The sequence below is a fragment of the Perca fluviatilis genome, chromosome 13, assembly GCF_010015445.1.
Source record: "Perca fluviatilis chromosome 13, GENO_Pfluv_1.0, whole genome shotgun sequence".
Lineage (NCBI taxonomy): Eukaryota > Metazoa > Chordata > Actinopteri > Perciformes > Percidae > Perca > Perca fluviatilis.
Window position 1 is genome coordinate 22,779,948 of NC_053124.1, and position 12,193 is coordinate 22,792,140.

At 40.3% G+C, this 12,193-nt stretch overlaps 1 protein-coding gene across 1 annotated transcript in view; it reads left to right on the forward strand.

Annotated features, from left to right (window-relative positions):
• The window catches only part of stt3b (STT3 oligosaccharyltransferase complex catalytic subunit B), a 91,858-nt gene that overhangs the window by 64,348 nt on the left and 15,317 nt on the right, over positions 1-12,193 (forward strand). The window contains exons 5-7 of the mRNA XM_039819872.1: positions 3,456-3,555; positions 5,211-5,309; positions 8,642-8,788. Coding sequence (XP_039675806.1) covers positions 3,456-3,555; positions 5,211-5,309; positions 8,642-8,788 — 346 coding nt within the window. The remainder of the gene's footprint in view (positions 1-3,455; positions 3,556-5,210; positions 5,310-8,641; positions 8,789-12,193) is intronic.

Here is a 12,193-nt window from a genome sequence, read left to right on the forward strand (position 1 = left end):
ACACACACACACACACACACACACACACACACACACACACACACACACACACACACACACACACAAAAATCCTTGTAAAACCCTTCTCCCTTTTGCATGCTGTGTTCTCTATTTCCTCTTCAGAGTGGCCCTGCGGTCATCAGATAAGCCCGGTATGAAATGCAGAGAGCGATAACCACTAAAAGACTTTACTCCAAACATTTTCTGATTCTTGCCCTCAGCTGTTAGCCTGTGGCTTGGGCAAAGGGCTGGCCAATGGAACCATAATTTCAAATTCACACACACTCTGACAAACACACTCTCTCACTCACTCACTTTCCTTTGGTTATTGTGTTATGCATTCTTCTTTGCATGATCCTCTAATGTGACCAGACGGCCAGCTTCTAGGGCTGGGTACCGAACGTCGATACTTTTATGGCACCAAAAAAACTCCAATCCTATGAGTATTGAAAAATTATTTATCTTTCGGTGCCAAATTTCGGTTCCAAAAGCGTCTGAGCGCGTAAGCGCAAGCTTATCTGTCCTCTCTGCATATTGACACAGAGCGGAGCTCCGACACACACACGCGCACACTTCACTCAGACAGCATTTGCTGCAATATGATATTAATGGCGAGCTGAAAGCGGTCGCAGTGCTGTTGACGTTACACTTCCTCTTAGAAAAGCAGGCATGGTTTCTCTGCCCTGATGACTGACTGACAGGCTGAGCTTGCAAGGCACCCAGAATTTTTTAATTTTGATAATGGTTTTGATTCACAATTTAAAGTGGAAAATAAAAGCTTTGTGTTTAATGTATTTTTCTTGATGTTGAAATGGATTTTAAAACATATGGTATTGAAAAAAGTATCGTTAGGAGCCGGCATCGAAACTGAGGTATCGAAATTGGCACCGGATCGAAAGATTTTGAACGATACCCAGCCCTACCAGCGTGTACCTTTCTTTTTTCCTCTGGTTAGTTGTGTGCTCTGCTGGCATCATCCAAAGACTTGAGAAGTAAATCTAAAATCAAGTTATGTTGTAAGAGTTTGCTGAATAACAGATGCTGATACCACCTTCATGTCATTTTGGGAACAGGGAGGAAAACGTTAACATATTTACAGATCTCTGAATTGTGAATACTTGTGACTAGCATGCTAAACTAAGATGGTGAACATTATGCGCACTAAACATCGACATGTTAGCATTATCATTGAGAGCATGTCACTATGTTGATGTTAGCATTTAGCTCCACTGTAAGTACAGTGTCAGTTGCTTAGTGTTTAGAAACTGATATATTCAACTTGGTGCTAAATATCACTACATAGCAAACAAACATGCATGCTTTATGCCAGCTGAAGTAAAGTGTTACTAAACCCTGCTTTAATACCAATTTGGTAAACAAACTCTATTAAACCCAAATGGCAAACTACTAATTATAGCTGTAGCACAATGGTAGTTACCTATTCATTTAGTATGTAAATTACACAAGTTATTAGAGCCGCTGGTGATTCAGAGTTGCCCTGAACACTTGCAAATAGTGACCATGGGAATTTTTCCAAAACACTATCTTCCGTCCCTCTCAAATGTCATTGGACCTCCTGCTTCTGCCCAATTATGTGCCCAAAGGGGAAAAACCAACCTTCATTCATCTGAGTCAATAATGCAACTCAGTGATGCTAGAGAGCCTGACTTAGAGAATCAATAATTTAAAGAGGCTTTTTTTTTTAAATTAGGTTTACCAGATAAACACAGGTGCGGTTGGCATGTTTTTTGTGAATTAACACATGCCATGATTTAAGTGACAGGGTGAGATCTCGCCTCTGTGCCAGTTTTGACCAAATTCAGAGAAAGAGGGCTTTGAATTACACTGTCTGCACTCTTTGTTTTCCTCTTTCTGTTATCATACATACACTAGTTTTACAGCAACAGAGCTAGTAGCACTGCACATTGTGTTTTGAGTGTTGTGTTTTTAGTTACTTCCCAGCCAGTCAGCAACAGAGACTCGATCAGCCGCCTCTGTGTCAACACTTAAAATGAGTCTTAAATTGAAGTCTTTTCTGGTAATCATTCAAGTTATACTTCTTCACGCCACTAATTGGCTGTCACCATCTGAGAGAACAGATGAAAACTACTGCCAAACGATAATGGCACCTAACCATTTAGCTACAGTAGGCACTTATTTAGGAGATTTCTTTTACTCTTTGCCTTAATTTAGCATGTTCATGTTTTTTTTATCAATTATAGATGATGTGCTCATTTTTCCTGTGATTGCTGAAGTGTAATGAATGCTCTTTTCATCGTACTGAGCAGGTGCAATGGGGCTCTTTCTGACAAGCTGCTGTGAATAAAGGATCAAACAATTTTCATACATGCAATCCCTTTTCCAACTTTTCCAACTCTCCTGTCTCGCTTTCTTTCAACACTTCGACTCTTTCTTTATGCTCTCCTCTCTGTCTGTCTAGTGCTCTCACTGTTTCCATTTGCCCTTTGCTGTAGTCAAATATTAGCAATTGAAAACTTGTAAGTGATGCTTTTGTAGAGTCGTTTTATAGCCCCCACATCCAGCTTTGTGCTATTTAGCGGACTTCAAAAACGCTTAAGGTATAATTTTAGTGGAGCTTTTAAAGTTATTGGTGCATCTCACATTTTACATCTTACATGTAAAGTAGGATTGCCTAGTTTTTATAGATTCTATATATACGTCAGGTTTTTATAGCTGTGCTTGTATCTAATAGTGAAGAGGCAGTAAGATGGTTTTACATCCATTCTTGAATTTCTATTCAAGGTGTGTGTGGTGATTTTTCTGCAGGTGTAGTTTATATGTATGGATTGATTGACTTTTTATTTAATTCAAATTGTGTTTGTGTGATTTCATGTTTATAGTCCCATAATGCACATATTCCGCTTTTACTTTTATTTATATACTGTATATTGGAGCTATGATGATTAGTCAAAAGCTATACTGTAGTACCTTTCAATCAGACTTTGGCAGACTTTTTAATCTGCACTTTGTATTGCATTTCCATATAGACCTTTTTAAAAGCAAGAAAGAATAAATAAATACAACGAACGCCTTCTGCATTGGGGGGCTTATTTTGAATTGCTGACCCAACAACTTAAGCATATTGTCGCTGCTCTGTGATAACAGTGTATCAGCTCTGTTTTCAGTTTTGTGACATGCATTTTTCCGATAATCTAACTGGTTTTTAAATGTTTTTTAGCTTAAGTAACATGGGAAACCCTTCGTGTCACAACAGGACCCTATGTTTTCGATTAGCTCCCGTCACTGAGGCAAACCTGACAACGGTCCTGCAAAGCTGATTTGTAGCTTTTTAACAGGAAGGCCTCGACTCAGCAAGGTTACCTTCTTTGGAACAGAAAAGAAAATTAAGAATAATTGATCATACGGGCTAGGTCTTTCTAAATGAAGACTATTCCTAGCAGGCTGACGAACATGTCTTTGTATGTGTGTTCCAGGTGTCAGCATGGGGAGGTTATGTGTTCATTATAAACCTGATTCCTCTGCATGTGTTTGTGCTGATGCTGATGCAACGCTACAGCAGAAGAGTCTACATCGGTAAGCTACACTCACTCACGCACACACAATAACTTTTACTGTGACTTCCCCTACGTACATTGGTTTGAATGGAAGCTGGCAGTCTTTTCAGATCCTCTTCCATTGGAATCTAAATATATGCAATGAACAGACAAAGCACTACTCTTTTCTATGCGTCTCCCAACATCGTTGCCCAAGCATTTGTCCCTGAAACGAGCTCAAATGCCCAGTCACGCCTGTGCTCATCTTCCACAACCGTAAGCATCCATCATTGGGAGTGCAGACAGACACACACCCACGCACCACTTAACAGTAAACACAGCCACCTGCTACCTGATCCTGTTTTTTATTTTTTAAATGTATTTATTTATATATTAGTTTTATTTTTTTTGCAAATACCAGAGGCAGAGCACTGGTGAAGAGGATATGCTTGTTATTCTACTGAACATCACAGTTCAACAGAGCACATAGCAGCTCCAGCACATTATCTCTTGGCACAGAGAACTCAAGCTCAATACTTCAAACCCTCCACACAGCCGTCGTCAGCTTAGTCGCGAGCTCATGGCAGGCACTTCTGTTGAGGTCAAGAAAAATGATACCATGCCAAGTATCTTTTACACATGATTATATGCCGCACATACTGTAACTGCAAAGCACAGTCTTTGAGAGCTTCGAAAATAATTTATGGCCTCTTCACAGTGAGAGGGCTTTGACCTCCCTCTGCTCTTTCTCCAAATGGTTCTTCAAGAATACATTTCTAAGTTGACGATGCGTGGCTGTTAGATGTATCCTCCTACCTTTATTGTTCTTCAAATATGTCTGCAGCCAGAGCATCATTCAGCAACCTTGTGCACCTTTTTTTTCTTTTTTCTTTTTTTTTTTAGCAAATGAGAAATATATTTGTAGACATATTCTGTTGACAGAAAAGACATTAGGTCATCAGGCTTGTCCTATTCATACCTGCAAACTAGTTGCTTTTTGGCGAAAATCGCCGTTTTGAATGGGAAAACGTCATCCACGTGAATCGTGTAGATCCGAAGAGAACCTTTTTCAGCCCTTCTGAGTTTGCAGATATGTATATTCCTCACCTGCGCTCCTCTTTACATCTTGCAGTTCCTCTTTTCAGAGCCAGGTGTCTCTAAGTCACTTTGAAGGAACATACAAATAGGGAAAAAAAAGAAAACCCCAGTTTAATAAAATGCCTTGCAGTCTGTATTCCCTCACAATTCATCTCTCTCCCCGTCTTGAGTCAATAGCAGATGTGTGAGAAAGAGATAGCTGAGGGCGGCCACAACTACTTCAAAAACGAGGCACATCTTCAGGAAGAGTATGAAATGTTAATTAAGCTGGCGTGTCTGCGAATTGGTTCCCCCCAGCTACGAAGGTAACTGTTCTCGGCACCGTCGTCTCACTCCAGGCCTCCCGCCACACTGCGTCGAGCCAGCTCCCATTTTCTCAGCGATGACATTAGATTGGGTGTTTTGTATTTACTCCCTCTGAGGTGCGTCATTGAAAATCAATAGACTTTAAATACCTCTATTGAGGTTGATTTCTCTTAGTAGGACCCAAACTGGAGTAGTGGAAAAGAAGGTTTTAGTAGTTCAAGTCGTTTATTTTGATTTTTATTTCTTATCTGATCTACCCTCTCTTTCCTGTTTCTCTTCTCTCTTTTACAGCTTACAGCACTTTCTACATTGTGGGTCTCGTACTGTCGATGCAGATCCCTTTTGTCGGCTTCCAGCCTATCAGGACCAGCGAGCACATGGCTGCTGCCGGTGAGTCCCACCCTCTCTACCTTCAAGGTAGCTGATCATGCGAACTTCTTGGAAGAACAAATTTCCTTTCTACAAAGTTTCAACATGAATTTCGTCTAGAGTGCAGTGATGAAGTTAGCATTTCTTGGAAAATGTATTAAGTTATGACTCAATCATGCCTTTCTCCGCCAAATGTCAGAGCTTCTCACGTATGTGATAGCACAGCCCTCAACTTAACTGTTTGATTCACTCTTATTTCCTTCAATATACTACCTGCCCCTAACAAATTAAGCAACTAGTTTGTAAATGCAATAATGCATTTAGCAGCTATTAAAAAATCTAAAAAAAAAAATCTAAAAAACCAAATAAATGCCTCATGTACTATATGTCAGTTCATTTGTCAACTGTTTACCATATCAACTTTAATTAGGTGATAATGTCACTGTTGTGTTAACAGAATGCCCACAACTGGCCAAAAATCTGTTAATGCAGGCTTAATGCTACATTTGTCTTTGCTAAAACAGACTTGATACAATCTTAAATTACAGTGACATTGATTGTATTTTAACTAGGGCTGTCAAAATTAACGCGTTAATTTTTTTTATATTTAACTCGTTAAAAAAAATTAACGAAATTAATGCAGCTGTGTTTGTTTACTTCATGTGGCGGCTGAGAAACGTAATACGTCTCCATAAGAGCAGGCGGCGCTACTCTAGGAGGGATTTACCTGATTGAAGTAGGCCTACGGGCCAGTCAAGAGTTGAAACATGGACCAGTAAGATCCCAAAAGAGAAAAAAGATGATGTGTTAGAATCCAGAAATGAATGAGCACGGGCTATAAACGGGACAGAGTACTAGTTCCGCATGTTGTCTCGTCGGAGAGATGCCGCAACCGGTAAGCTGCTGTTTCGCTACATGCGCCGTGCTGTGCTGCCGATATGTACGTCGCCGCGATTTGTTTGCTTGATAACTGTTACGCTGGTCACGCTGATAAAACCTTATTTGCAGTCTGATGTTTAACGCCTGTCGACTCGATAGTATCCGTGACTCTATTCCAGTAAATGTTTGAAATTGGCGTCTCACTCTGTCACACAAGCTACTTCCTGGTTGCGGTGCTGGAAGGGAAATGTAGTCAATCGCTTTACATTGGTAATGGATTGCTGTGCACAGCGTCGCTATCTAAAACTACACTCAATGTTTTCCCTTTAGGCCAACATACACCTTTGTGGTTTTGGGTTACTGGTTTAATGTGTAACATTGATATTGATATTGATGTGCATTTCTGTGTTTAGATATATGTGCTTTGCTTAGTCATTCAGATTAAACACTATGTATATTATAATATTTATGATATTAAGTACTGCCTAGATTGTAATTTATATTCTCTATATATATATATATATATTTGTATATTATTCAGAATATGGTATATTAGGTATGTGGGTAATATATGGGGTGTGTACAAAAATCTGCTCTCAAGTCGGACAGTTTCTAGCCGTTTCAGCAGGACTAAATAAGCCAAATTGTTGCTGCTGTTGTTCTGAAAGATATTAAACATTCTGAACTTAGCAGAACCTTTCCTTGTTTGTTTTCTCTTCATATTTGTAAAGTTAAGTGATTTAGCATTATTTAAATATCCATTACTACAAGCTTCAGTCTCAATTTAAAAATGCGATTAATCGCGATTAACTACAGCAAATTGTGCGATTAATTAGTTAATTTTTTTTAATCGATTGACAGCCCTAATTTTAACACTTCATGGAAGATACATTACATACATACATACATACATACATACATACATACATACATACATACATACATACATACATGCATACATGCATACATACATACATACATACATACATACATATTCATTCATTCATTCATTATTAAAGTGGTCTTACAAGGTGAAGCATCCTCACACAGGTTCATTTATTTTGGTTCACAGTTTGTTCAGCAGTGCAATACATAAAGTACCTGAGCAGACTGGGTTTTATACAAGGACATATTGATACAATGCAGAGATTGCAGAATTCATGTCAACCTCCACCAACCTGCCCTGACCCTGCCAACAAATTTATGCTGCAACACAAGGGCAAGGCTGATTGCTGAAGTTCATGTATTAAAGGTGTGACTTTATATACGCCATTTGCTTGTTATCCAAAGCACCTTACTGTACAGTACCGTGGAGGTATACACTTTAAGATTGATTGGCTGCAGCGAGGATGGAATCCCCCTGCGCTGACCGCGTTAGTCATGCTCTGTGTAGAAGGAAAAAGGACCTTCTCAGAATATATTTACAAAATAGAAATAAGTAAGCGTCTTCACAAGCCACCCATATGGGTTTAGCACTTTTAAGTACTTTTCATTTTGGCTTGCCAGGTAGTTTATTGCCGAGTTTGTTCATTTTCCCCACTCGAGTTGGCCCATCTGCTGACAGCTCGGATGGGTGCGTATTGTATGTATGTGCATGATTCTTGTGTTCATTTACATCCAGATTGGGAGAGGACATCATTGGCAGCTTAAAGAAGATGAGCAGCACCTTTTTATTGAGGATTTTCTTAACACTACAGCAGGCTTACGTTGAAGTGTCCCTGTATTCCAGTGTCTCTTCAACACAAACCGCATTATGAGAGGCTTTAAAAAAAATGCGCCACCAAACATCATCTCTGCCTTTCTCTGTTTTTATGTTGCTGGGGTAGCAGCTGCTCAGAACATCTGGTGGTAGCATACAGAGAGCACAGTGGGAGACAGGAAGAGAGTGACAGAGCCGTGGACCTGTCGGTACCGTTAGGATTTCAGCCCTTGAGGCAGGGTGGCATAAACTGACAAGCGTGTTAGCTCCATGACGGCTCACCAGGAGACAGACAGGGGCTTAACCTTGGAAATGGGTGAGACCTGACTGGGGCGGTGGTCGTGCTAGTGGGAGGAGTAGGGTGATTTCACACAAGATTTGTCAAAGGATGGGTGGTGACGAAAGGGAGGTAAAGCAGGCCTCTTATATATTTTTTTTATTTATTATTAATCGAATTTACCAGACAGAGAGACACAGAAAGAAGTATGACTGAAGGGGCTGCAAAAATAAAGACAAGGCGAGGGAAAGAGACAGTATTCACACACATTTGAATCATGCATTTGAAATCTGTTTTTCCGCAGTATTTCTTTCGATATCTGCATGAACAGCCGAAGGGGCTATCGCAAACTGCATTGTCGTGAATTCTGCCAAACTGACAGCGGCGCTTCTTAACCCCGTAAACCTGCTATGTACCCAGCAGGAGGCAACATAAATCGCAGTGAGTTTCCTACGTGTGTTTGCTTATTCTTTTGTTTGTCTGTGGCTTCTTTCTCAGGTGTGTTTGCACTTCTCCAAGCCTATGCCTTCCTGCAGTACCTGAAGGACAGGCTGACCAGACAGGAGTTCCAGACACTTTTCTTCCTCGGAGTATCTCTTGCTGCTGGCGTGGTCTTCCTCACTGTGATCTATCTCACATACACAGGTCTGTATGTCTGCTCACATGATTTCAGTTTATATAGTTGTAAACCATCTCATTTATTGTATTTTTTTGTCCTTTGTCCAATTGATTAGTTTGTAATAGGGCTGGGTACCGAACGTCAATACTTTTATGGCACCGGGGAAAAAAAAAAATTATTTATCTTTCGGTGCCAAATTTCGGTTCCAAAAGCGTCTGAGCGCGTAAGCGCAAGCTTATCTGTCCTCTCTGCATATTGACACAGAGTGGAGCTCCGACCGACACACACACACACACACACACACACACACACACACACACACACACACACACACACACACACACACACACACACACACACACACACACAGAGAGAGAGAGGTGCGGACGGAGTAAACTGTCTGCAGTTTTGTTGAAGTCACAGAGAGTCACGGTTGGTTTCAAGTGTAGTTACATTTTTTCAAAACTTCACGCAGACAGCGTTTGCTGCGATATGATATTAATGGCGAGCCAAAAGCGGTCGCTGTGCTGTTGACGTTACACTTCCTCTTAGACAAGCAGGCACAGTGGTGGTTTCTCTGCCCTGATGACTGACTGACAGGCTGAGCTTGGGAATCTAGGGATGCACCGAATATTCGGCCACCGAAAATTTTCGGCCGAAAATGGCCCAAAAGGGCATTTTCGGTTTTCGGCCGAAATACCTTTATCACCGAAACAATACGGCCGAAAATGTTGTGATGACGCAAACAGAAAACGCGACCTGCACGTGTGTCAGTGCCCGATCCGTTCCACCTGCAAAGCGTCTCCTAAGCAAAGAGGTTGAGACGGACCACGGACTGAAAAAAATGAAAAGTACGCTCTTAGAGTCTGTCAGCACACGTTTCAGTGAGATCTATTCGGATCCTCTGCACTTCATCGCGACTGTACTTGATCCGCGTTATAAAGACCATTACTTGGATGCGGAAATAAAGCAGGGCGACGAAATGATCCAGGCCGGCGATGGATCGGCGGAGAACCCGGGTGGAGACGGAGACGGAGCAGCGCCCAGCGAGAGATCAGAGCGCAGAAAAAGACTTGTCTCGCAGCACCAGATGAGGGGCATGCACCCTCGTTGTCTGATATGATCAGTGAAATCCTGCAAGAAAGTGCCTCAATTAATAATAATAATAATAATAATAATAATAATAATAACAATAGGTAAGCTATTCTGTTCTTAGGCTACTGTATACTGTATGTGACTATCAGATTGTAGCCATATTTCTGCTAGATATTTTTTTAATTAAACTTTAATATTAATTTATACAATTGCAATGCCTTGATTTTAGTAAAGTTAGTACACAGTCATAGCCATAAATGCAATGGTACTAATAATTGGCTTAATTTCTTTCGGTGTTTCGGTTTCGGTTTTCAGTCTTGGTTTCCTCTTTTTTCGGTTTTCGGTTTCGGCCAAGAATTTTCATTTCGGTGCATCACTACCAGAATCTTTTAATTTTGATAACCGTTTTGATTCACAATTAAGGTGGAAAATAAAAGCTTTGTGTTTAATGTATTTTTGTTGATGTTGAAATGGATTTTTAAAACATATGGTATCGAAAAAAGTATAGTTAGGGACCGGCATCGAAACTGAGGTATCGAAATTGGCACCGGATCGAAAGATTTTGAACGATACCCAGCCCTAGTTTGTAAAGTAGGTTTCAGCTTCAAATTTTGAAGTACTTTTCACGGTTTTGTGTCATTGTAAATTAAATGTCTTCAATATTTTATACTGTTAGTGGGACAAAACAAGCAAATTGAAGACACTGGGAAGTGGTGTCTAAATTAGTTGAAAAAGTAACCAATAGATTAATTTATAAAAAAACAGAATAATTAGTTGTAGTCCTCTTTGAAAGCAGTTATCACTCAAACCAGTAGCATGGCTTGATAAATGGGGGAATTTCTCATTAATAAATATACATATAACTGGACATAAACAAACCGCTAATCCAGTATGCATTTGTATATGTTATCAACAACGGAAATGCCTGCCCAATCCAGGAAATATAACCGTTGAGTCTCCCAAATGCAGCCAGAATATTCTTGTGAACACATAAACCCCAAAATAAGAACGTTCTTTGTATTGCAGTTGCACTTGGGAATCCGACAGAACAAAAATGGCAAATGTATGAGGCGCTGTTATGTAGTAAAGTTGGTGGAGATAAGCGGTTCAGTGTTACTGATGCAGACCATCTACCCATAAGGATGTGTCAATGTGTCAAAGCCAAGCTACTGCCAACCAAAAACTACATTTAGTATGTCCTGGATTCATTTCCTGGTGCAGTCTTGTGTATCAGTGTCAAGATCACTTATCATAATATAACTTTCAAATTATAGTTTTATACTCCAGTGGTAATGTGTTTAGCCCCATCGGTTTGTCTGTTTATTAGCGCAATATGTAAGAAATTACCCAGTATTTGGCTGAGATTTGGTGGACAGATAGCCTTTTGTGCAAGGATCAGTTGACAAGACTTTCTGATGATGATCCAGGCATCTGGGATTTCAGCCATTTTAGATTTAGTTTTCTTTATTTAGCCAGAAGTTACAGTATGTTCATACACTATCCCACGATGGTCTGACCTCCAGGCCTCCCCAGTGGGCTGCTAATCAGCGTTTGGTTTGTCAGAAAATTAAACCTGGAGGGCAAATGATAAACAAATATAAACTGATATGGAAGCTGCAGCTTTGCAAGTTGGAGAGCTGTTTAACGTTTGTGGAGGATTGTGCCTTTTTGTGGAATTATATGTTGTTTTTGACTTGCCTGGTTGAACCCTGATGCGCACAGCCAGCGGGTTAAACTTTGTCCTTGCTAATGTTTTTTGCATTATTTTTCAGCTCTGCCTGCGTTTGTGGCCACAAGGTTTCAGACCTTTTTAAAAAGGTTGCCTCCTTGCTATTTATTGCATTTATTTTTCAACTGCTGAAGTGTTCAGATTAAATATCTATCTTATTTGAAACTGGCTTTGCCTCCTGGTATAGTTTACTGTGTAAGAAAAGAGCATACTTATCCCTTTAGTCTGCGTACGCACACCTTCTCTGCAGTGTGTAATGAGCCTTAATAAAGCATGTTTTTTGTTTTTACCCGACAGATTATTTACTTGCGTTAACCAATAATAAACTATAAACCAGATTATGTTTAACACTGCAGTCAGACCTTTTGCCCAGTGTAAAGAGATGGTGGCACATCACATCTACAGTAATATCGGCATCTTTAGATTGGTTGTCCGCCTTCCGAAGTCTCGTGAGGATCCAGACTTCAACCGCTGCCTGGTAAACGTTGCCTGTCATGCCATCTGAATTGAGCTGTGTGGCAGTCAGTGGCATGCCAGTTTTTTTGTGAAACTGCGCATGTCCATCTCTAGTCTGTCAGACTTTTTCATCTCATAAGAATCTCTGCAA